This window comes from Heteronotia binoei, chromosome 6, assembly GCF_032191835.1.
Source record: "Heteronotia binoei isolate CCM8104 ecotype False Entrance Well chromosome 6, APGP_CSIRO_Hbin_v1, whole genome shotgun sequence".
Lineage (NCBI taxonomy): Eukaryota > Metazoa > Chordata > Lepidosauria > Squamata > Gekkonidae > Heteronotia > Heteronotia binoei.
In genome coordinates this window covers 141,384,931-141,411,300 of record NC_083228.1, presented here as the reverse complement: position 1 = coordinate 141,411,300, position 26,370 = coordinate 141,384,931, and the positions used below count along the sequence as shown (strand labels likewise).

Sequence of the window (26,370 nt, the reverse complement as noted above, 5' to 3'; positions counted from 1 at the left end):
TCTAATCACAACAGGGTGTTCCTGAAGTTCACACCATGCACCTTTCCTTCTCCACAGGCTAAACAAAACAGGGTTTAGGGAGAAAGGTTTTGAAGAAAATTTAGGATTTCCTTTAGACTGGAGGAGAGAATGACAAGCAGTCACAGGTACATCATGTTAACAATGGAAGGCACACGTGAGCGGCAACTGGCCTCTTCCTGGTGGAATCAGTTCCCTGTGGAGATCCAGGCCCTACCTGAGCTACTGCCATTCCGTAGGGCCTGTAAGATGGAGCTTTTCTGCCAAGCTTATGGAACGCAATGAAATGCTGAAAGATTGAGAAAGAACAGTGGCGTTCTAGTAATGAAATAAATTAGAGAAAGCCTGGAAAACAGTGTATAGTAAAGAAATAAGGCACCATCAGACTACTGCATTCAAAATTAATAAGACAGTCCCAGAGAAAGGACCATAAGGATCCGAAACGAGAACGGACCGGTTTTGCATCGTCGGACTGTATTGTTTGGAAAGAACCTGATATCATCTTATGGACAGTAGTGAAGTTGTGTGCTTTGGATGGTATTTGTCACTGAATTTGCGACTGAAATTTACGTTGTAATACTATGTTGTGAATGGAAAGTATTGTAATTATATTGTGATATTGTTTTGTAACATGGAGAGTATCTTTTCTGTCATTTCCTAATTGTTAATCTCCGCGGTCCCGGCACTGTTTGACGGGCTTATGGCTGAGGCAGTGGGGGTCCTATTCCAGCTATTATTCCATCAGCAGGCCTCCGTTGTGGTGACACTGTGTCTTACTGCAGTGCTATCCTGCTATTACTACCATCATTTAATCTGGGCCTATAGTTGCTTACCTTGTACAATGTGCCTTTCCAGCCTGCGGTGCACTTGATTTGTTGTTTTATTGTTTCTACTTGTTTAATTTTAATGCATTGCTTTAACATAAGAGAAGCCATGTTGGATCAGGCCAATGGCCCATCCAGTCCAACACTCTGTCACATAAGAACATAAGAGAAGCCATGTTGGATGAGGCTAATGGCCCATCCAGTCCAACACTCTGTGTCACAAAAGAACATAAGAGAAGCCATGTTGGATCAGGCCAATGGCCCCTCCAGTCCAACACTCTGTGTCACAAAAGAACATAAGAGAAGCCCTGTTGGATCAGGCCAATAGTCCCTCCAGTCCAACACTCTGTGTCATATAAGAACATAAGAGAAGCCCTGTTGGATCAGGCCAGTGGCCCCTCCAGTCCAACACTCTGTGTCACGTAAGAACATAAGAGAAGCCATGTTGGATCAGGCCAGTGGCCCCTCCAGTCCAACACTCTGTGTCACATAAGAAGTAAGAGAAGCCCTGTTGGATTGGGCCAGTGGCCCATCCAATCCAGCACTCTGAGTCACATAAGAGAAGCCATGCTGGATCAGGCCTTTGCCCCATCCAGTCCAACACTCTGTGTCACATAAGAACAGAAGAGAACCATGCTGGATCAGGCCAAATGTCCATCCAGTCCAACACTCTGTGTCACACAGTGGCCGAAAAAAACAGGTGCCATCAGGAGGTCCATCAGTGGAGCCAGGACATTAGAAACCCTCCCACTGTTGCCCACCCCCCAAGCACCAAGAATACAGAGCATCACTGCCCCAGACATAAAAACGTAAGAGAAGCCATATTGGATCAGGCCTTTGCCCCATCCAGTCCAACACTCTGTGTCACACAGTGGCCAAAAAAGCCAGGTGCCATCAGGAGGTCCATCAGTGGGGCCAGGACATTAGAAGCCCTCCCACTGTTGCCCACCCCCCAAGCACCAAGAATACAGAGCATCACTTGCCCCATACAGAGAGTTCCATCTATATCCTGTGGCTAAGAGCCATGATGGACCTCTGCTCCAGATGTTGATCCAATACCCTCTTGAAGATGGCCAACGTGCCAAGATGGAGAAGAGAAGCATAATAGGGAGAGAAGGTGTCAGGCCAGAAGGAACGAAAGATTCCCTGGGAGTACCGGTTTACATATCAAAGGGATAGCATCAGAGCAGAAGAAGGGGAAGGATGGTCAGGGTCCCGGCCTCTCTATCTCTCTGTAGTCTCCCTCTGAAGTCTGAGGCTGAAAGATAGCCCAAAGTCATAGAATCATGGAGTTGGAAGGGAACCCCCCCCAGGGTCATCTAGTCCAACCCCCAGTGCAGGAAATTCACAAATAAAAAGCTCAAGGTAGTTCTCCGTACAGAGTCAGTTGTTTCCGACTCTGGGGTGATGTCGCATCACAGCGTTTCCACGGCAGACTTTTTACCGGGTGACTTGCCATTGCCTTCCCCAGTCAGCTACGCTTTCCCCCCAGCAAGCTGGGTACTCATTTTACTGGCCTCGGAAGGATGGGAGGCTGAGTCAACCTGGAGCCGGCTACCTGAACCAGCTTCCGCCGGGATCAAACTCAGGTCGTGAGCAGAGGGCTCGGACTGCAGTACTGCAGCTTTATCTCCCTCTAAGTTCGCAGGATATGCATTGCTTTCAGATGGCCATGTAGCCTCTGTTTAGAAGCCTCCAAGGAAGGAGAGCCCACCACCTCCCGAGGAGGAAGCCTGTTCCACTGAGGAACCGCTCTAACGGTCAGGAAGTTCTTCCTAATGTCGAGCCGGAAACTCTTTTGATTTAATTTCAGCCCGTTGGTTCTGGTCCTACCTTCTGGGGCCACAGAAAACAAATTGCACCCCATCCTCTAGATCAGGGGTGGGGAATGTTGGCTCTCCAGAAGTTTTTTTGCCTACAACTTCCATCGGACCCAGCCATTGGCTGGCTGGGGCTGATGGGAGTTGTAGGCAAAAAAACATCTGGAGAGCCAAGGATCCCTACCCCTGCTCTAGAAGGCAGCCCTTCAAGGACTTGAAGATTGTAATCCTATCACCTCTCAGCCGTCTCCTCTCCAAGCTAAACATACCCAGCTCCCTCAACCTTGCTTCACTTCTAACAATCCCCACCCTGCTCCCTGGAATAGCAATCTCCCAGATAAGGTGGGGCTGAGAGACTGGGTTAGGTTAAGACATAACGGCTGGTCTTGAAACGCAGCTTCTGTTATTCTGGGAGCAGGGTAGAGAGGACACCGTGTAGCTAGGCTCTGGCTGTCTCTCTGGCCAGTATGGTGGAGTGGTTAAGGTGTGTGGGGCTAGGATCTGGAAGACCCAGGTTCAAATCGCTCTACTCTGCCACGGAAGCCTGCTGGGTGATTTTTGGGGCCTGTCACACACTTTCAGCCTAACCTATTTTACAGGGTTAGCATGAAGGTAGAACAGAGAAGAGGAGAATGATGTGAGCTGCTTTGGCTCCCCCTAGGGGAGAAAGGTGGAATAGAAATAAAGCAAGTTAAATCCAAATACCTTTAGGGTTTGTAGAATCTTTCGGGCTCAAGTGCCGTGTTCTACTGGCGAAAGTTTTCCTTCCAGATGTTTCGTTCTCAGCTGCGGAGAACATCCTCAGTGGCGTTGCAGCCGGAGCAGGCGCTCAGACCTTCTTGGCTGCTGTGCATTAAGTGGGGCCAGGGCTGCTGGAGAGCTGCTACCAAACCCACCAAACAATGGGCACATCCACAAACCAATTGCCCTTTCATCACACCCCCTCCAGCCTAGAAATAGCAGCTCTCCAGCAGCCCTGGCCCCACTTAATGCACACCAGCCAAGAAGGTCAGAGCGCCTGCTCCGGCTTCAACGCCACTGAGGATGTTCTCCGCAGTTGAGAACGAAACGTCTGGAAGGAAAACTTTCTCCAGTAGAACACGGCACTTGAGCCCGAAAGATTCTACAAACCCTAATGACGTTACCAGCCGTGAAAACCTGAAATCTTCAAATACCTTTATTGGCATAAATAAAGCCAGTTTGGTGTAGTGGTGAAGTGCGCGGACTCTTATCTGGGAGAACCGGGTGTGATTCCCCGCTCCTCCACTTGCACCTGCTGGAATGGCCTTGGGTCAGCCATAGCTCTAGCAGTTGTCCTTGTAAGGGCAGCTGATGTAAGAGCTCTCTCAGCCCCACCCACCTCATAGTGTGTCTGTTGTGGGGGGAGAAGATATAGGAGATTGTAAGCCGCTCTGAGTTCAGAGAGAAGGGCGGGGTATAAATCTACGGTCTTCTTCTTCTAAGTAGGGAACACAATTTGCAATTGGCTATGAATCCGGTCAATAAATTGCTGGCTAGATTTCAGGGTTCTTCACTTGCCAGTTATTATACAGAGGGTCTAATGCCTTGACATTGGTGACATCCTTGTCTGCGTGGGGTGCAGCCTCCAGAATAGCTTACCCATCTCCATCTTTGAGGAAGTAAGGAGAATAATCAAGGCTTTTTTGTGTGTGGCAGGAACTCCTTTGCATATTAGGCCACACACCCTGGATGTAGCCAATCCTCCAGGAGTTTACAGTTGGCCCTGTAAGAAGAGTCCTGGAAGCTCCAGGAGGATTGGCTACTTCAGGGAGGTGTGGCCTAATATGCAAAGGAGTTCCTGCTACAACCCCCCCCCCCTGACCTGCACAGTTGTATAAACACCTGAAGCTGCTTTATACTGTATCAGACCTTTGGTTCCTCAAGATCAGTACTGTGTCATCTCAGACCAGCAGCAGCTCTCCAGGGTCTCAGGCTGAGGTCTTTCCCATCACCTCCTGCCTAGTCCTTTTTAACTGGAGATGCCGGGGATTGAACCTGGGACCTTCTGCGTGCCAAGCAGACACCCTGCCACTGAGCTACAGCCCCACTTCATGGCTCTCCAAGGTCCCAGACTGAGGTCTTTCCCATCATCTCCTGCCTGGTCCTTTCAACTGGAGATGCCGGGGATTGAACCTGGGACCTTCTGCGTGCCAAGCAGACACCCTGCCACTGAGCTACAGCCCCACTTCATGACTCTCCAGGGTCTCAGGCTGAGGTCTTTCCCATCACATCCTGCCCGGTCCTTTTCACTGGAGATGCTGGGGATTGAACCTGGGACCTTCTGCGTTCCAAGCAGACTCTCTGCCACTGAGCTACAGGCACACTTCATAGCTCTCCAGGGTCTCAGGCTGAGGTCTTTCCCATCATCTCCTGCCTGGTCCTTTTAACTGGAGATGCCGAGGATTGAACCTGGGACCTTCTGCAAGCCAAACGTGAATTGGCCTGGTACTGAATCAGACCCTCGGTCCATCAGGGTCAGTATTGTCCACTCAGCCTGGGCAGCAAGTCCTTCAGCATCTCAGGTAGAGGTTTTTCACATCACTTAAAAGCCTCCCTCTAAGCTGTGGAGTCTTGTGAGCTACTGGCATTAAAGTTGTGAGTGAGTGATTTGGCTACTGCATCAATTAGTTTGCGCTGGGGCCATCCTCCCTCAGCTGGGACAAAAAAGATATGAGCTGGAGGCTAAAAACCTGTGAGCTAGCGTATGACTGGCCCAAGCTCACACTAACTCTTCTTAGAGGGGACACTGGTCACCTCCTTAACTGGAGATGCCAGGGATTGAACCTGGGACCTTTTGCATGCCAAGCAGAGGCTCTGCCACTGAGCCATTCCCCCCTCCCTGTGCATAGATGGAGGGCTTTTTTTGTAGCAGGAACTCCTTTGCATATTTGGCCACACACACCTGATGTAGCCAATTCTCCTGGAGCTTACAGTAGGCCCTGTATTAAGAGCCCCGTCAGCTCTTGGAGGATTGGCTACATCAGGGGTGTGCGGCTTAATATGCAAAGGAGTTCCTGCTACAAAAAAAACCCCTACATAGTGTTGCGGAAAATTTTTGATCGGTCCCCTTATGAAGACAGCCCATGAGAGATTTAAGCTATTTACACTGTTTGAAGCACTTAGAAATTGCTGGAAGCCAAAATCTGTAGAGTTAGCTGCTAGAAGAAAGTAGATCAGCGCGAGAGAGTTTATCTAACAACAATCTTGGATGAGAAAAAATTATTCTGGCAAGAAAGATATTTTGGTTTAGGAGATGGGAAAGAAAGAGATAAGTGACGAAGTTCTCCGGCAAAAAAACTATATAACTCTTAGAAATTTCTCACAATCTCACTGCTTGCATCAGAGAGCCAAAAGGCCATCTCTGGGCAAATCAAACCAAAAAAGCTGAGTTAAAGATCTTTAGCTTAAGATTGGGCTGATAGAATTTGAGAGAGAAGAGAAAATTGGGAACTTAGACTCTTAGCCAAAAACTTAGCTTCAGCAGGTATAAGATTGTATGAGGTTTATTAATTGAGAAATAGAGTAAGTCTGACTACTGAACTGAAAAGTGTTTGGCTGGATTCTAACTGTATAAGAATGTATCTGAGTTTTAACTGTGAGCATAATGCACTAGTGTTATCTGTTTTGCTTTTCCTATATAAAGCTTATGCGCTTTTGTCCTGAGAGAAAACTGGATTACAATAAAGCTTATCTGTTGTTTTGAAAAGCTACTGGGTTTCATGTATTAAGTTTCTGAGAGATTCAGGTTGTTTTGGGGAACTGTGGTAAGAGAAAGTGTTTATGAAATATATAAAAAGAAAATTCCCCAACATGGAGATTTGGTGTAGTGGTTAAGTGTGCGTAGAGCCAGTTTGGTGTAGTGGTTAAGTGTGCGGACTCTTATCTGGGAGAACCGGGTTTGATTCCCCACTCCTCCACTTGCAGCTGCTGGAATGGTCTTGGGTCAGCCATAGCTCTGGCAGAGGTTGTCCTTGAAAGGGCAGCTGCTGTGAGAGCCCTCTCCAGCCCCACCCACCTCACAGGGTGTTTGTTGTGGGGGAGGAAGGTAACGGAGATTGTGAGCCGCTCTGAGACTCTTCGGAGTGGAGGGCGGGATAGAAATCCAATATCATCTTCTTCTTCAGAGATGTCTTCTACTGAACCTAGGTCGAAACTTGGGAACCCGTGGTATTCACTTGCACAAGGTTGACTGCGTGGAGTTTTGCTTTGGAGACAAACCTTGACTCATTCGTTGTCCTTTTCCTTGGCAGGAAGAAAACCATCTACAAGAGCGTCCTCTTGTCCTTCGTGCTGGTCGTCACGGTGACGGTGCTGCAAAGAGGGATGACCCCGAACCAGTTCCTTCAGAGCCAGCAGCAGAAAGAGCTTTCCTCGGAGCCTGTGAAAGAGAAGAGGGATAACGTCCTCTCGGTGGCCAACAACTTCTGGAAGAAGGGCCAAGACCTCGTGACCAAAGCTGCCGAGGTGACGGAGAAGCAGGTGCGGAGCTGGGACGTCACCACCACCAACTGCACCGCCAACCTCAACTCCAGCAAAGACGACTGGTTCAAGGGGCTGGAGCCCAACTTCCAGCAGTTCCTACTCTACCGCCACTGCCGCTACTTCCCCATGATCATCAACCACCCGGAGAAGTGCAGCGGGGACATCTACCTGCTGGTCGTGGTGAAGTCCATCATCACCCAACACGACCGCCGGGAGGCCATCCGCAAAACGTGGGGCCAAGAGAGGGAGGTGGACGGCAAGAAGGTCCGCACCCTCTTCCTCTTGGGCGTCGCCTCCAAGGAAGAGGAGCGGGCCAATTACCAAAAGCTACTGGAATACGAGAACCACATCTACGGCGACATTTTGCAGTGGGACTTCTTGGACAGCTTCTTCAACCTCACCCTCAAGGAAGTGAATTTCCTGAAGTGGCTCACCATCTACTGCGACAACGTCCGGTATATCTTCAAGGGCGACGACGACGTCTTCGTCAGCCCGAGCAACGTATTGGAGTACCTGGGGGACCAAAAGGCAGGCGATCTCTTTGCGGGCGATGTCCTCTACAAGGCCAGGCCAATCCGCAAGAAAGAGAACAAGTACTACATCCCCAATGCTTTGTACAGCAAGACGCATTATCCGCCCTATGCCGGCGGGGGCGGCTTTGTCATGGACAGCCCGCTGGCCCAGAAGCTCCACAAGGTCTCCGAGACTCTCGAGCTGTACCCCATCGACGATGTCTTCCTCGGCATGTGCCTAGAGGTCCTGAAGGTGACGCCCGTGGCGCACGCCGGCTTCAAAACCTTCGGCATCGTGAAAAACAAGAACAGCAAGATGAACAAGGAGCCGTGTTTCTTCCAGAACATGCTGGTCGTTCATAAACTCCTGCCCCCGGAGCTGCTCCGAATGTGGGATTTGGTGCATAGCAATTTAACGTGTTCCAGAAAACTCTACGTTCTTTAGCTCTTCCCGTCTGCGAAGGAACCCTGGGTCTCCGGGGGGGAAGAAGCTGGAGGGAAACAATTGTGGGTTCGACCTCCCGGACTCCTCTTTTCCAGCAATGCGAAGAGGTGGGGTTACCGTGTTTGGGGGGGGTCTAGGGGGAGAAGGGTTTGAAAAGGGTATCTCTCGGATTGCTTTTGGCTTCCCCTGGAATGGAGAGGTGACGAAGGATGCAGAAAAAGCTCGGACAAGGATAAGTGGAAGCCACCAATGGGAGAGACGAGGACAGAGATGGAACCAGAGAGGAAACCCTGAAGACGTTTGCCCTCCAGGTTTTGGGGTGCAAGAATTTTCACGGCGGTGAGCAGGCAGGAAGTGTGACGGAGTCCAATCCTCTTCTCTCTCTTGTGGCGTCCTTTTCCCGCTGCGGGCTGGCCCCAAAGCTAACCCCCTTTTTGTGTGTGTACGTATGTGTGGTGTGTAACTAAAAGCAGTCTTGAACGGGACGGTTTTGGGCTCGGTGCTTGAAGAACAAACGCTCGGGCACCGTTTTCTTCCGGTCTTTCCCCGCCTCCTGTTCGTTGGAAGGGGTAGGGGGAGATTCCGGAGGAAGAATTCCAAAGCGATTTTGCTCGAGGGAGATGGGCAGTTGACACGCGTCGAGGCCCTCTTCGCGGGGCTGTACTGCCCGTTTTGTGCAGAGTTCGGCCTCAGGAAGGCTGTGGCTCTCTCTCAGTGGGGCAGTGCCCTGTGTGTGGCACCTCAGCAACATGCAAATCGGTGAGCCAGCTCATGCAATTCTCGTTGACTGATGTTATCAGAAAGTCAGATTCTTGGTACTTATTTTTCTCTCCTGGTGATGAAACCAAAGTCAGTCTCAAAATTTCTTTTGGAGATAACGGGACAGTCCTCTGTCTCTTTCTGTCTCTGTCTCCTCCTCTCTCTCTGTCTCTCTCTCCCCCCCCCCCCCGGTTTCATTATTCAGGGTGTGTAAATATGAAGGTTTGGAGAGTTAACAGAGGTTTCTCACTTCCCGGAGTGGCTCCCGTTCCCGCCCAAATATTTTTGTAAATCTGACAGACGGCAGTGAGTGCTTCCGGACCAGATTGTGGGAAACCGTTCTGCTCCCTGTGGCACTTTGCTTCAGTGCCACGAGCCATCCAGCGGCATGAGCGTGGTGGTTCGTGGAACAGATCCACAAGGCTTGTATTTGAAAGTAACTCCATCCTGGGCAGACTTGAATTTCATGCGCCCGTCCCCCAGCTCTGGACAAGCTGCTGGCCAATCCCCAGTTGGGGGTGGGGGATCCCCTGGTTTGGAGGCCCGCCCTCCCTCCGCTTCAGGGTCATCAGAAAGCGGGGGTGGGGGAGGGAAAGATCTGCTGGGCACTCCATTATTCCCTATGGAGATTGATTCCCATCGGGTAAAATGGAGAATTGATCCACGGATGTTTTTTGAGGTGGAGGCACCAAATCTTCAGCATAGCATTTGATGCCTCTCCTCAAAACACCACCCCCACAAGGGGTCCGATTCTTTGAGCCCCAAAAGAAGGTGCCCCTGTCCATTATTTCCAGTGGAGGGGAGGCATGTAAAAGGTGTGTGGTTCCTTTCAATGTGAAGGCCAGAACTCCCCTTGGAGTGCAGTTGTGCTTGTCACAACCTTGCTCCTGGCTCCACCCCCAAAGTCTCCTGGCTCCACCCCCAAAGTCCCAGCTATTTCCTGAATTGAACCTGGCAACCTTACAAGAAGCCTACCCCTTTTCCTGAAGTGGCTTCAGAGTCAGACCAGAGAGGTCCTAGTGGGCGCAAGGGCCAGCCTGCCCCCTGGTGGTGGTGAGGATCAACTGTTGGGCAGCTAGGGATGGATCGCCACCCTGAGTTTGGCAATTTTGTCCCCCGTATCCTTTTTGCAGGACTTGCTAACAAACCCGTTCCTGCTGAGACTAGACGCCGTCTCTCCTTTATTGATAGTCCACCTTCTCCACTGAGACCCGAGGCTGGCCACACGCTGTAAATCCATTTTATTTCATTTTAATTTATTTTGTTACATTTGTATCCCGCCCTCCCCTGACGGGCTCAGGGCGGCTAGCAACAGTTAAAACAACGTCGCACAAAATAAAATCACAATAAAAATCATCAAAACGATTCCTACGATGTCATACATTTCAGGGACAATTTTGTTCAGCTTTAGTTTCATTCCCCACAATCCAGCTGGCGTGATTATTGGGAGGAATCCAATTCCCAATGCTGTAGGATGGCGGAAGGGTGGTCATTTCCCCATTAGATGTTAAATGGCAGCCTAAACAATTCTGTCTTGCAGGCCCTGCGGAATTGTGGCTAGACCCGCAGGGCCCTGATGTTTTGGGGGAGGGCGCTTCACAAGGCAGGGGCTGCCACCGAAAAGCCTCTAGCTCTGGTGGCCGTCAGCTGAGCTTCTTTTGGCCCAGGGATCCCAAGAAGATTTTAGAACATAAAAACATAAGAGAAGCCATGTTGGATCAGGCCAATGGCCCATCCAGTCCAACACTCTGTGTCCCATAAGAACATAAGAGAAGCCCTGTTGGATCAGGCCAATGGCCTCTCCAGTCCAACATTCCGTGTCACATAAGAACATAAGAGAAGCCCTGTTGGATCAGGCTAATGGCCCATCCAGTCCAACACTCTGTGTCACATAAGAATATAAGAGAAGCCAGGTTGGATCAGGCCAATGGCCTCTCCAGTCCAACATTCCGTGTCACATAAGAACATAAGAGAAGCCCTGTTGGATCAGGCCAATGGCCTCTCCAGTCCAACACTCCATGTCACATAAGAACATAAGAGAAGTCATGTTGGATCAGGCCAATGGCCCATCCAGTCCAACACTCTGTGTCACATAAGAACATAAGAGAAGCCCTGTTGGATCAGGCCAATGGCCTCTCTAGTCCAACACTCTGTGTCACATAAGAACAGAAGAGAAGCCATGCTGGATCAGGCCAATGGCCCCTCCAGTCCAACACTCTGTGTCACATAAGAACATAAAAGAAGCCAGGTTGGATCAGGCCAATGGCCACTCCAGCCCAACACTCTGTGTCACATGAGAAAAGCCCTGTTGGATCATGCCAATGGCCCATCCAGTTCAACACTCTGTGTCACATAAGAACATAAGAGAAGCCATGTTGGATCAGGCCAATGGCCCATCCAGCAACACTCTGTGTCACATAAGAACATAAGAGAAGCCCTGTTGGATCAGGCCAATGGCCCATCTAGTCCAACACTCTGGGTCACATAAGAGAAGCCCTGTTGGATCAGGCCAATGGCCCCTCCAGTCCAACACTCTGGGTCACATAAGAACATAAGAGAAGCCCTGTTGGATCAGGCCAATGGCCCATCCAGTGCAGCACTCTGTGTCACATAAGAACATAAGAGAAGCCATGTTGGATCAGGCCAATGGCCCATCCAGTCCAACACTCTGGGTCACATAAGAGAAGCCATGTTGGATCAGGCCAATGGCCCCTCCAGTCCAACACTCTGTGTCACATAAGAACATAAGAGAAACCATGTTGGATCAGGCCAATGGCCGCTCCAGTCCAACACTCTGTGTCTCATAAGAACATAAGAGAAGCCATGTTGGATCAGGCCAATGGCCCATCCAGTCCAACACTCTGGGACACATAAGAGAAGCCATGTTGGATCAGGCCACTGGCCCATCCAGTCCAACACTCTGGGTCACATAAGAGAAGCCATGTTGGATCAGGCCACTGGCCCATCCAGTCCAACACTCTGGGTCACATAAGAGAAGCCATGTTGGATCAGGCCACTGGCCCATCCAGTCCAACACTCTGGGTCACATAAGAAAAGCCATGTTGGATCAGGCCACTGGCCCATCCAGTCCAACACTCTGTGTCACACAGTGGCCAAAAAACCCTCCAAGTGCCATCAGGAGGTTCACACGTGGGGCTAGAAGCCCTTCCACTTTGCCCCCCCCCCCCAAAGCACCAAGAATACAGAGCATCACTGTCCCAGACAGTTCCAATAATATGCTGCGGCTAATAGCCACTGATGGACTCCAGCTCCATATTTTTATCCAATCCCCTCTTGAGACTGCCTATGCTTGTAGCCGCCGCCGCCTCTTGTGGCAGCGAATTCCACATGTTGATCACCCTTTAGGTGAACTTGAAGTGCTCTCTAGGGCTCATATGGGGAAAGGTGGTCCTGGAGGTAGACAGGTGCCTGGCAATTCAGAGGACGAGACGTCTACTAAGCAATACCTTGCCGTAGTTTCTCCTGTAATTCAGCTATGTCCAGGGTTGCCTGTGCCAGTTTGAAAAAAATCCTGGAGATTTGGCAGTGCAGTCTGGGTAGAAGAAGAACCTCTATGGGGCATAATGCCCTTGATTCGGCCCTTCAAAGTAGCCATTTTCTCCGGGGGAACTGATCCCTGCTCTCTGGAAATGAGTTGTGATTTCAGGAAATCTCCAGGCTCCACCTGTAGGTGGGCAAGCTACAGCCTTCCCTTTCTCCTGTTGAAGCCGGGCTTTTGCGTTCCCTTCCCAACTGGCCGGTTGAGAGGTTGTTCATTTAGGATCAACGTAATCCCCCCCCTTTTTTTGTAGAAAAGGCCCAGCAGGAACTCATTTGCATTATAGGCCAAACCCCCTGGCACCAAACCAGCTGGAACTGTGTTCCTGCTCAAAAAAAACCCCCTGCCGCTCTCCATTGTCGAAGTCCAAGGCGACTTCTAGACATTTTTAAAAACGATGCAAAGGCTGGGGCCGCTAAAAAGTTGGCATTTATTGAAAAGTAGCTAGAACATTACAGGGAACCTTCTAGCCCTGGGTGTCAAACATGAGGCCCGGGGGCTGAATCAGGCCCCCGAGCAATTGGCTGTCATCTGCTTCCTTCTCCCTTCTCTCTTGCTTCCTTCTGCATCACGAATTGCTTTCCAAGGCTTGCTCAATCGCACAGGAGCTACAGAGCAAAGCCTCTTATTTTCTCCATTGCCTGAGGCTCCTCCCTTGGAAAGGAAGGGGGGAGGCAGAGCTTGCTTTGCCAGGCTTTCTCAGTCGCAGCTACTGAGCCAAGCCTCTCTTCCTTCTATTGGCTGAGCCCCCTCCCCCCCTCCCGGTCCCCTGGGGAAGGAAGGAAAGAGCCAGAGCTTCCTTTGCCCAGTTCCGTGGATCACCCGAGATAGATGCAAAGAAAACACCTTTATGAGCACTCATGTTTTAAGATTTAAAAAAACCCAAAATCTTTAATTGTGTTTGTCAGTGCCTTTATATCTCTGCTACGTGGCATGAAATTTTATGACACTCATGGCCCGGCTAGGGTTGCCAATCCCCAGGTGGGGGCAGGGGATCCCCCAGTTTGGAGGCCCTCCCCCCGCTTCAGGGTCATCAGAAAGCAGGGGGAGGGGAGGGAAATGTCTGCTGGGAACTCTGTTATTCCCTATGGAGATTTATTCCCATAGAAAATCATGGAGAATTTATCCACGGGGCTCTGGGGGCGCTGTTTTGTGAGGTAGGGGCACCAAATTTTCAGTATAGTATCCAGTGGCTCTCCCCCAAATACTCCCTATGTTTCAAAAAGATTGAACCAGGGGGTCCAATTCTATGAGCCCCCAAAGAAGGTGCCCCTATCCTTCATTATTTCCTATGGAAGAAAGGCATTGAAAAGATGTGCCGTCCCTTTCAATGGGATGGCCAGAACTCCCTTTGGAGTTCAATGATGCTTGTCACACCCTTGCGCTTGGCTCCACCCCCAAAGTTCCCAGGTATTTCTTGAATTGGACTTGGCAACCCTAAGCCCGGCCCAACAACGTCTCATTTATTTAAGATCCGGCCCTCATAACAAATGAGTTTGACACCTCTGTTCCAGCCCTCACATTTGGTCTTCAGGATTTTCTTTTTTCAATTCTCCCACTGAATTGAATTTTTTGTTTTTGAAAGGTATATTTCTGGAGTGCTGATATGTTGCTGAACTGGGCTGAGCAATTTTCTTTTTGGCCCTGCTGGTTGTATATGGAAAGGGTGTAGGGGTACGTGTGTGGTGGGGTTGCCAACTCTGGGTTGGAAAATTCCTGGAGATTTGTGGGTAGAGGAGGGCAGAATTTGGGGAAGGGGGAGAATGGATGTCCACAGGATATAATGCCACAGGGTCCGCCCTCTAAGGCAGCCATTTTCTCCAGGCGATTTCCGTCACCCGCAGAGCAGCTGTAATGCCAAGGGATCCCCAGGTCCCACCTGGAGACTGGCATCCCTTTTGGGGATGGAGCATGGGAAGGGAAGGGGTCTTTACAAGATACAATGGCACAGAGTCCACCCTCCAAAGCACCCATTTTCTCCACGGCAACCGACGAGCTATCGTCTGGAATTAAACAGTAATTCCAAGTGATTTCCAGGTCGTGCCTGGAGGTTTGGCAACCCAAGTGTGAGTGTAACCAGTGAGAGAGGGATAGGGTCTGTATGTAACGCGTCCCTGAATATTTATGAAGGAACAGAATTGGGGAGATGGGGGGAGGGCACTAGCTGTTTTGACCATTCCAAAGGCACCGCCGAGGATTTTCGTGGTCCACGAAGGGACAAGATCCCGGCTGGTCATGCGAAGGGCACCCCCCCTCCCCCATTCCTTCCGGGCATCTCTTCCCAAGGAGCAGCGCCCCGGCTCTTCCTGCCTTCGTGGACAGTTGTTCGAGCTGCCCTGTTAAGCGGACCTGGGAAAGGTTCCAAATCCTCATGCTGTTGATTCACACTTCGGATAGACTCGGCCAGCGAGACTCAGCCTCCGGAGATGGACGTTGTTACTGTGAAAGGCTTTATTTATGATGAGGAGCAGGGAAAGGAAAGCACTCCCTCCCTCTCCAAAAAGTAACTTCCTTACACTGCTCGATGCTTCCGACGGAAGGGCAGGTACGCTGTCATGCCCGGGGCAGTGCCCGACGCCCATCGCTTGCGGTGGAATTCTTCTGCAACCTCTATTTATGTGAAGGCCCGCGATCAGCGGCCTGCGTCTAATTTATCCGTGTCTGCAGTACGGGCAGAATGTCTATTTATAGTGTTTACTGTAGAGTGAGTGGATGGGTGCAAATCGCTTGATGTTGGGAGGGGAGAAGCTGTCCATAGAATTTATGACTATTTTGGTTTCTAAATAAAGTTTTGGGTTAAAAAAAAAACGCACAAGTGGGCTCTAGTCGTTGGTGTACAGACAAGGGTTTTGAGATCCCAAAAGCTGATTCTCAACAACTCATATTGAAATGAAATCAAAAGGAGTTTCCGGCTTAACATTAGGAAGAACTTCCTGACCGTTAGAGCAGTTCCTCAGTGGAACAGGCTTCCTCCTTGGGAGGTGGTGGGCTCTCCTTCCTTGGAGGTTTCTAAACAGAGGCTAGATGGTCATCTGACAGCGATGAAGATCCTGTGAATTTACGGGGAGGGGTTTGTGAGTTTCCTGCATTGTGCAGGGGGTTGGATTAGATGACCCTGGAGGTCCCTTCCAAGTCTATGATTCAGTTTCTCTGTTGCATCTTTATCCAGCCTGACCTGCAAAGGATCCAATCGCACCTCTTCTTCTTCCAAACAGCTGGTTAAGCCGAGGTGGCGCAAGTAGCTTAAAGTTATCCAGTGAAGTGCGTGGGGAGAAGTGTGGATTTGAACCCAGATCTTCCCTGTTTTATTACTTTTATTTGCAAAAAGTTACAGCTTGCCTTCTGCCCTCACCGGGGCCAGCAAGCCAGCTGGCTGACAGATTAAAAACATAGGTACTGAAAACATCTCTTAAAAAACCCCATTTAAACCAAACAGAAACACATCATTAAAACCAAGTTAGCACACATATACAAAAGCGAGACATTAAAACCCAGGGCAGGCAGGCAAGATCACAAGGGAGAACTCAGGTTGCCAACTTCCTGGTGGGTAAACGACACACAGGAAAACAGCACAGTGTAAAGGTTTAGCAACCACTGGGGCAAAACACGGTGTAAATCAGAGGTGAGGGTGAGACAGCCGCACCCTTTCCAAGGATGACACCACAAAGGGTATGTTGCAGTAATTGAATCTAGATGTCACCAGGGCTCGCACCACAACAGCCCACAAAAGGCTGCAATGGTGAACCAGTCGAAGCTGGCAAAAGGCAATTTAGTCCAAGCTGTGTGATTACTACAACACACTGGCTTTCTTCGAGTACCTGCCCTCGGTAGGTAGCTACTGTATTTTTTGCACTATAAGACTCACTTCCCCCCCCCCCAAAAAAAAGTGGAGGGAAAAGTGTGTGCGTCTTAAGGAGCGAATACTGCAAAAAATTCACACAAATGCCTCTAAATTCACACAAACGGCTCTAAAAACTAGGTGCGTCTTATGGAGCGAAAAATACGGTATATCACATTCAGAGTTTCTCTACCAGAAGCGGGGTGAGGGGGGGTGGGGACGTTCATTTTAGGCCTGTAAAGTGACTTTCATCCCGAGAGGAGTTTTATTTATTTATTTGGGATTTATATCCCGCCCTTCCCACGAATGGCTCAGGGCGGCTTTATAAAGGGGTTGCTGAGCTCACAAACCAGATGAGAAACTGCCGTCACAAATGATCTGTAAAACTGCCTCTTGGTGGGACACCAACCGCATAAACCAAGTCAGGCATCGACGGGAATCGGAACATAAAAGCACAGGGCTCACTTAAAAATACAACAGCATTCATAGAAACTTTGTCCCCTTTTGCAGCACTTTAAGTTCCTGTAGAAATCTCTCAAATCAGCCGCAAACCCAAAACTTACAATCTGTCAACCCTATAGATCAGGGGTGTCAAACTGGCAGCCCAGGGGCTGAATCAGGCCTCCGGAGAGCTCCTATCAGACCCGAGCAACTGGCTGTCATCTGCTTCCTTCTCCCTCTCTTGCTTCCTTCTGCATCACAACTTGATTAGCCAGGCTTCCTCAATCGCACAAGAGCTACAGAGCAAAGCTCCTCTCTTGGGGAGGAAGTGGGGGGGGAAGGAGAGCTTGCTTTGCCAGGCTCTCTCAATTGCACAGCAGAGCTGCTGAGCCAAGCCTCTCTTCCTTCTGTTGGCTGAGGCTCCGTGAGGTACATTGGGCTGAGTGTGTTTGTCTGTGTTCTTTATATCTCCCCTACCTGGAATTACATTTTAAGACACACATGGCCCGGCTCGACAAGGTGAAGATCTGGCAGCCCCGTTATAGATTCACAGTAATTTTCATTAGAATACTTCTGTGTGAATCTATGGCGTGGCCTTATTTGGAATACTGTGTACGGTTCTGGTCACCACACCTCAAGAAAAGATATCATAGACCTGGAAAAGGTGCAGAAAAGGAAGACTACGGTGACTAAGAGGGTGGAACACCTTTGCTATGAACAAAAGGTTAAAGGGGTCGGGGCTCTTTCGCTCGGAGAAATGACTGAGGGGTGACATGAGAGAGGCCTCAGGAAAAAGCAGACTTTAAAAGGGGATTAGATAGATTAATGTAGGACAAGTCTGTCAATGGCTAGTGTCCATGGTGACTGAGGGAACGTCCACATTCAGGGGCCCTAATCCTCTGAATCCCAGAGCCAGGGGACAACACCAGAGGAAGGTTTGGCCTTGATGCCCTGTGGTTGGACCTCCAGATGGAGTGGGTGGCCCCTCGGGCAGGATGCTGAGCTAGATGGAATATTGGTCTGATCTTGAAGGGCCCTTCTTATGTTCTCAGGCTTATAAAATCATGCCTGGGAAAGAAAAGATAAAGAAGTCCTTTCCTCTCTTTCCCGCAATTAAAAAAACTTGTGAGCGTTCAATAAAATTAATGAGCAGTCAGCTTAGAACAGAGAAAAGGAAGTCCTTCTTCACCCGAAGAGTTAACACGTGGCATTCACTACCACAAGAACTGGTGCCGGCCACAAGCGCAGACAGGTTCAAGAGGGAGTTGAGTAACCGTCTGGAGCAGAGGTCCATCAGTGGCTATTAGCCACAAGGTATAGATGGAACACACTGTCTGGGGCAGTGATGCTCTCTCTTCTTGGTGTTTGGGGGGGTGGTCCTCAGTGGAAGGGCTCCTGGTATTCTGACCCTGCTGGTGGATCTCCTGGTGGCACCTGGCTTTTGGCTACTGTGTGACACAAAGTGTTGCACTGGATGGGCCACTGGCTTGATCCAACATGGCTTCTCTTATGTTCAAAGTGGCAAAAACAAACGTCTTAACATCTGCTCTCTGTTTCACCCATAGCTAGGCATACAGCCATGACATCTTCTCCTCTCTTATCTGTCATGGTTGGTGTCACGACTCAGGGGAGTATTAACCAATTGCTGCCACCACTCTGGGTTAAGGGTTCCCCTTGAGAAGGCCCAGAGTTCCCTCCCAAGCCCTTCAGGCCTCTTGTAGCTTAGGCCAAAAAATAGGCGTGAGGACCAGGCAGAGGGAACAACAAAAAGGTTTATTGCAGTGCAATATAAAATAACAAGGTGCATGAAACAGTAAAAGGGTGAAGGGAAAATAAAAGTCCTAACGTGTTTGAACTTACATTCCCTATAGGGTTGCCAAGTCCAATTCAAGAGATATTTGGGGACTTTGGGGGTGGAGCCAGGAGACTTTGGGGGTGGAGCCAAGATCAAGGCTGTGACAAGCATAATTGAACTCCAAAGGGAGTTCTGGCCATCACATTTAAAGGGACGGCACACCTTTTCAATTCCTTCCTTCCATAGGAAATAATGGATAGGGGCCCCTTCTTTTGGGGCTCATAGAATTGGACCCCCTGGTCCAATCTTTTTGAAACTTGGGGGGTATTTTGGGGAGAGGCACTAGATGCTATACTGCCTCTACCCCAAAAAACAGCCCCCCCAGTTCAATTCTCCATGATTTTCTATGGGAATAAATCTCTATAGGGAATAACAGAGTTCCCAGCAGACATTTCCCTCCACTCCCCCCGCTTTCTGACGACCCTGAAGCGGGGGAAGGGCTGCCAAACTGGGGGATCCCCTGCCCCCACCTGGGGATTGGCAACCCTAATTCCCTAAACTACTAACCAGCACTCACCCCTTCCCTTGGGTGAGGGAGCTTTCCCTGCTCAAGCTCTTCAGGTACAGCATACCACCAGCTCAACCTTCCAGGGAAAGAACACCCACTTCCTGGGCTTGGCCTTTATATTCTCTTCCCAGGCCCCGCCCCTCTCTGGGCCTGTTTCCCTCCAAAACCCTCGCTACCCAATCAGAGGGACAGAGGGGATTCTGGGAGAAGTAGGCTTTTCCCAGTAACTCCTAAGCAGGCTTCCCTGGGACCTGCAGGCCTCGCTGGGCCCAGGATCATGACAGTTGGCCATAAGAGGAAGCCGCTCTTAACCGATGGGTTAGCTAAATAGCTATCCTAGTGGGAGAGGCAGGATCTCTGGCTTGCCAGATGGCCACTCTGGGTGGGTGCAACACTAAAGAAACAATGGGCAAAAAGTACACTTTGCCCGGCCAGTCCTAACAAGCAACCTTTGCATAGCGCTTTGAGTTGAAACAAATCAGATAAGATCCAAAGTCTACACAGATGAGCAGATTATGGCCAGAAGGGTGGCACGGGAATGCAGCCATGCCAGTTTCGGGGAAAACTGCAGCCTGCCACTTGGAAAAGGGCCTGATAGATAATTGAAGCACACACCTGTGTTGAATTTGGCTTTCAGCCACTCCACAATCCCCAGAACGACCCCAGGTTACACTGGCAACTCAGAAGCCCAGTGCTCTCACATGACAAAGCCAAATCTAAAAGGAATATTTTATTTAAAAGCATTTGATGCCACCTTTCCACCCACTTGGGGTCCCCAAGATGGTGCCCATAAAAACATTTGAACATAAGAACAGAAGAGAAGCCATGTTGGATCAGGCCAGTGGCCCCTCCAGTCCAACACTCTGTGTCACATAAGAACAGAAGAGAAGCCATGTTGGATCAGGCCAGTGGCCCCTCCAGTCCAACACTCTGTGTCACATAAGAACATAAGAGAAGCCATACTGGATCAGGCCAGTGGCCCATCCAGTCCAACACTCTGTGTCACAGAAGAACATAAGAGAAGCCATGTTGGATCAGGCCAATGGCCCATCCAGTCCAACACTCTCTGTCACACATTGGACAAGAAAAACCCAGGTGCCATCATGAGGTCCACCAGTGGGACCAGGACACTAGACGCCCTCCCACTCTGCCCTCCGTGAAGCACCAAGAATACAGAGCATCACTGCCCCAGAAATAAGAACATAAGAGAAGCCATGTTGGATCAGGCCAATGGCCCATCCAGTCCAACACTCTGTGTTACACACTGGCCAACCCCCCCCCCCAAGTGCCATTATGAGTTCCACCAGTGGGACCAGGACACTAGAAACCCTCCTACTCTGCCCCCCATGAAGCACCAAGAGTACAGAGCATCACTGCCCCAGACATAAAATAAGCCATGTTGAATCAGGCCAATGGCCCCTCCAGTCCAACGCTCTGCGTCACACAGTGCCCCTCCCCAAAAAAAGGTGCCATCAGGAGGTCCACCAGTGGGGCCAGGACCCTAGAAGCCCTCCCACTGTTGCCCCTCCCAAGCACCAAGAATATAGAGCGTCACTACAGATAGAGTTCCATGAATATGCTGTGGATAATAGCGAATGATGGACCTCCGCTCCATATGCTTATCCAATCCCCTCTTGGAGCTGGCTATGCATGCAGCCGCCACCACCTCCTGTGGCAGTGAATTCCAATGTTAATCGCCCTTTGGGTGAAGAAGGACTTCCTTTTATCCGTTCTAACCTGACTGCTCAGCAATTTCATTGAATGCCCACGAGTTCTTGTATTGTGAGAAAGGGAGAAAAGTAGTTCCTTCTCTACCTTCTCTATCCCTGTCTTGTAAACCTCTATCATGTCACCCCTCAAAACATTTAAAATGATAAAATAATTTAATACAAAGAAGAGAAATACACAGTGTTAGAACCCAAAACTGTCGTCATGGGGAGTAGGCCAGACACAACAGAAAAAGGCTCTCACTCACTGGCAGAAAATGTTAATAGAGGGAGACAGACAAATATCCCTGGGGAGAGAGTTCCAGAGTTTTGGTGCCGCAACCGAAAAGGCCCTTTATCAGGGCGTTACCCATCTCAGGTGTCAGGGGCAACCAAAGATGACTGGAGTGAATAAGTAGGGGTAAAATGTCCCTGGTGGAACCAGGAATGGGAGCAAGTGGCTACTTGGCCACCACTTTGCAGATGACCAGGTAGGCACATCCCTTTGATTTGGGATTTCAAGGGGCCAGATTTAAAACATAAGAGGAGCCCTGCTGGATCAGACCAGTGAAGGTTCACCTGGCCCAACATCCTGTCTCACTCAGTGGCCAACCAGTTCCTCTGGAGGGCCAACCACAGGGCAGAGAGGCTGAGGCCTTCATAAGAACATCAGAAGAGCCCTGCTGGGTCAGACCAGTGAGGGTCCATCTAGTCTAGCATCCTGTCTCACACAGTGGCCAGCCAGTTCCTCTGGAGGTCCAACCACAGGGCAGAGAGGCTGAGGCCTTCATAAGATCATCAGAAGAGCCCTGCTGGATCAGACCAGTGAGGATCCATCTAGTCCAGCATCCTGTCTCACACAGTGGCCAGCCAGTTCCTCTGGAGGGCCAACCACAGGGCAGGGAGGCTGAGGCCTTCATAAGAACATCAGAAGAGCCCTGCAGGATCCGACCAGTGAGGGTCCATCTAGTCCAGCATGCTGTCTTACACAGTGGCCAACCAGTTCCTCTGGAGGTCCAACAACAGGGCAGAGAGGCTGAGGCCTTCATAAGAACATCAGAAGAGCCCTGCTGGATCAGACCAGTGAAGGTCCATCTATTCCAGAATCCTGCCTCACACAGGGGCCAACTAGTTCCTCTGGAGGGCAGACAACAGGGCAGAGAGGTTGAGGCCTTCGTAAGAACATCAGAAGAGCCTGTTGGATCAGACCAGTGGTCCATATAGTGTTTGACGAAGTGTGCGTGCCCATGAAAGCTCACACCCTGAATAAAACTTTGTTGGTCTTAAAGGTGCGATTGGACTCTGAACTTTGTTACATTGCTTCAGACCAACACAGCCGCACACTTGATTCTTCCTTCCTTGTGGTCTCCTATCCAAGTCTTAACCAGGGCTGATTCTGTTTAGCTTCCTAGATTTGCTGAGATCAGGGTAGTTTAGGTCATCCCAGTCAGTTTCAGGAATGGTTAATAGTTAGCTGAGACCCCCGAGCCTCCAAAGAGTCCTGGAGGCGTACGCCATCCCCAGCGCAATGACGTAACCTGGAAGTTATGTCATCATGCCGGGGATGCACTAAAAATTCTATGGTACCATAGAGTTTTACAGTGAATCCTAGAGTGTTTCTGGTGTGACGCTCTAGGACTCGCAGTAAAATTCTATGGTACCATAGAGTTTTACAGTGAATCCTAGAGTGTTTCTGGTGTGACGCTCTAGGACTCGCAGTAAAATTCTATGGTACCATAGGGTATTATCGCAAGTCCCAGGGCATCCTTAGTGAGAAAGTCCAGAGAAGGGCAACTAGAATGATTAAAGGGCTGGAGCACTTTCCCTATGAAGAAAGGTTGAAACGCTTGGGACTCTTTAGCTTGGAGAAACGTCGACTGCGGGGTGACATGATAGAGGTTTACAAGATAATGCATGGGATGGAGAAAGTAGAGAAAGAAGTACTTTTCTCCCTTTCTCACAATACAAGAACTCGTGGGCATTCAATGAAATTGCTGAGCAGACAGGTTAAAACGGATAAAAGGAAGTACTTCTTCACCCAAAGGGTGATTAACATGTGGAATTCACTGCCACAGGAGGTGGTGGCGGCCACAAGTATAGCCACCTTCAAGAAGGGTTTAGATAAAAATATGGAGCACAGGTCCATCAGTGGCTATTAGCCACAGTGTATGTGTGTATATAAAATTTTTTGCCACTGTGTGACACAGAGTGTTGGACTTGATGGGCCGTTGGCCTGATCCAACATGGCTTCTCTTATGTTCTTATGATGTCCCTGGCACAATGATGTAACTTCTGGGTGATGTCATTGCATCCCGCGTGCAAAGTGCATGCAAGGAACAAGTCCCCCGCCGCAGCAGCTGAGGGACTTGGTAACCCTACAGGCCAAGCATGCAAGAATACAATGACCATACATCAGGCTGGACCCAGAGAGGTTTCTAGGAGTCATAAAATACTCGTGAGACTAAAATGATGGTCACTCTTGACACCAAACGGGGCCAACTTTGCTTAGCTTCCGAGATCCAACAAGATCGGGCTAGCCTGGGCCATCCAGTCTTGAAGATTGTGGAGGAAGAAAACCACATACAGCCCAGAGAAAACATATTACGCTGTCACGATTTGTCCTGGATGCCTTATGCCTCATAAGGTCATAAAACAATATTAACAGAAAGGTTAATGACGTACGTGCCAAGAACACTGATTCACGCCGACATCCGCAGCGCTCGTGACACCAGGAATCCGGAACTGTCTCCAAAGGTGCCCTTTTGCACATACGAACTGGAATTTCGGCAAGGTCCCCACTTCGCCAGAAGTCTGCACCAACCCCAAGCGTTGCCAACTTCCAGGCGGGTCACACAACAAAAAATGCAAGCGGGTGACCAATTGACTAAGAAGTATATAGAAATTAGCCCAAGTGTCCAAAACATGGACATTCAAGTCCCAAAGTAGTGTGGTGACAAGCCAATCGATTAAGTACTTGTTTCTTTCCAGGCTTCATTAGACCTGAAACCAATATCGATTCAATTATACAGATTCTTTACACAATTTTCAAAAAAGAAGGACGCAGAGCGTCTCCAGCAGCAATTCCACATCGGCTACGGCTCAGTATGTGGCTTCTTCAACTTCCAGGTGCGGACGGGAGATTCCCCAGAATTCCAACTGTTCTTCAGGCTGTATAAATGGTTTAGTTTAAAAATGGCTGCTTTGGATGGTGGACTACCAAGGTCCTGCCCCTCCCTAAACCCCACCCTCGCCAGAATCCACCTTCAAAACTCCAGGTATTTCCAAACCTGGATTTGGCAAGAGAAAAGTTGAAGGAGCTGGGCATGTTTAGCCATAGCTCTGGCAGAGGTTGTCCTTGAAAGGGCAGCTGCTGTGAGAGCCCTCTCAGCCCAACCACCTCACAGGGTGTCTGCCTCCTGAGAGCCAGTTTGGTGTAGTGGTTAAGTGTGTGGACTCTTATCTGGGAGAACCGGGTTTGATTCCCCACTCCTCCACTTGCACCTGCTGGAATGGCCTTGGGTCAGCCATAGCTCTGGCAGAGGTTGTCCTTGAAAGGGCAGCTGCTGTGAGAGCCCTCTCCAGCCCCACCCACCTCACAGGGTGTTTGTTGTGGGGGAGGAAGGTAAAGGAGATTGTGAGCCGCTCTGAGACTCTTCGGAGTGGAGGGCGGGATATAAATCCAATATCTTCTTCTTCTTCTTCTTCTCCCATCTCACAGGGTGTCTGTTGAGGGGGGAGAAGATACAGGAGATTGTAAACCGCTCTGAGTCTCTGATTCAGGGAGGAGGGCGGAGTATAAATCTGCCCCCACCTCACAGGGTGTCTGTTGTGCGGGGAGAACATAGAGGAGATTGTGAGCCGCTCTGAGTCTCTGATTCAGGGAGGAGGGCGGGGTATAAATCTACCCCCACCTCACGGGGTGTCTGTTGTGGGGGGAGAAGATAGACGAGATTGTGAGCCGCTCTGAGTCTCTGATTCAGGGAGAAGGGCGGGGTATAAATCTGCCCCCACCTCACAGGGTGTCTGTTGTGGGGGGAGAAGACAGAGGAGATTGTGAGCCGCTCTGAGACTCTGATTCAGGGAGAAGGGGGGGTATAAATCTGCCCCCACCTCACAGGGTGTCTGTTGTGGGGGGAGAAGATAGAGGAGATTGTGAGCCGCTCTGAGTCTCTGATTCAGAGAGAAGGGTGGCGTATAAATCTGCAATTATTCTTCTTCTTCTTTGCGACCCAATGGATCAAGTCACGCTAGGCCCTCCTGTCTTCCACCATCCTCCGAAGTCTGCTCAAATCCGTGTTCGTTACATCAGTAATGCTGTCCAGCCATCTCCTCTTTTGCCATCCCCCTTCTTCTTTTGCCTTCTGTCTTTTACAACTAGAGTAACACAGCTTAATATAAGAATTAGACACTCTCTACACCATATTATATCGGTGCTTAATCACACCCTATATTTAGTATTTATATTAAACAGCATTTAAAGGGAAAGTACCACAGTCGAGTTTTTAACAATACTTCTGAAGAAAACATGCAACGTTTGCCAGATTTAAACAGCAATTACTTCTGTGTGCAACATGCAAAGTTTGCAGTATACTCAACCAACAAAGACAACTGTCCTTGAATTAAGCATAGGCTTGGAAGAATGAATCGAGACTGTTTCTCTGTCGATTATTCGTGTGTATGGATTCAATAACGTGGTAACACCTAGTGGCTATTAGCCACAGTGTGTGTGTATATATAAATTTTTTTACCACTGTGTGACACAGTGTTGGACTGGATGGGCCGTTGGCCTGATCCAACATGGCTTCTCTTATGTTCTTATACTAGGTTTCCCAATCCCCAGGGATTCCCCGGTTTTACAGGCTTTCCCCTGCCCCCACATCACCATGTATCTCTAAAGCTCCGGCAGGTTTAGAAACCTGCAAACAGGTCCCATTTTAAAATGTGTGCCTTTAAAGTTGAGCAGGAAGCAGGAAACAGGAAGAGCTTCATGGGGAAGGGTCAGCAGCCCAGACTCTCCGTTTGTTTCGCTTTCGTTTTCAGAGCAAGTAAAGTTGTGGAGGAACCAGACCCAGTAAGTATTTGTGTGTGTGTGAGAGAGAGAGGGAGGGGGCAGGGGATTCCCTGGTTTGGAGGCCCTCCCCCCACTTTAGAATGCAGGGGGGGGGGAGGGAAATGTCTACTGGACACTCTATTATTCCCTATGGAGAATGATTCCAATAGGGAATAGTGGGGAATTGACCCGCGGGTATCTGGGGCTCTGGGGGGGATGTTTTTTGAGGTAGAGGTACCAAATTTGCAGCATATCATATGATGCCTCTCCTCAAAACACCCTCCAAGTTTCAAAAGGATTGGACCAGAGGGACCAATTCTATGAGCCCCCAAAGAAGGTGCCCCTGTCCTTCATTATTTCTAATGGAGGGAAGGCATTGAAAAGGTGTGCCGTCCCTTTCAATGTGATGGCCAGAACTCCCTTTTGGAGTTCAATTGTACTTGTTCCGAGCTTGCTCATGACTCCATCCCCAATGTCTCCTGCCCCCACCCCCAGTCTCCTGGCTCCACCCCCAAAGCCCGCAGATATTTCT

The 26,370-nt window shown here is 49.7% G+C and overlaps 1 protein-coding gene across 1 annotated transcript in view; it reads left to right on the top strand.

Annotated features, from left to right (window-relative positions):
• The window catches only part of B3GNT7 (UDP-GlcNAc:betaGal beta-1,3-N-acetylglucosaminyltransferase 7), a 32,180-nt gene extending 23,573 nt beyond the window's left edge, over positions 1-8,607 (top strand). The window contains exon 2 of the mRNA XM_060242828.1: positions 6,934-8,607. Coding sequence (XP_060098811.1) covers positions 6,934-8,122 — 1,189 coding nt within the window. The 3' untranslated portion in view covers positions 8,123-8,607. The remainder of the gene's footprint in view (positions 1-6,933) is intronic.
• The last annotated feature ends 17,763 nt before the right edge of the window (positions 8,608-26,370 follow it).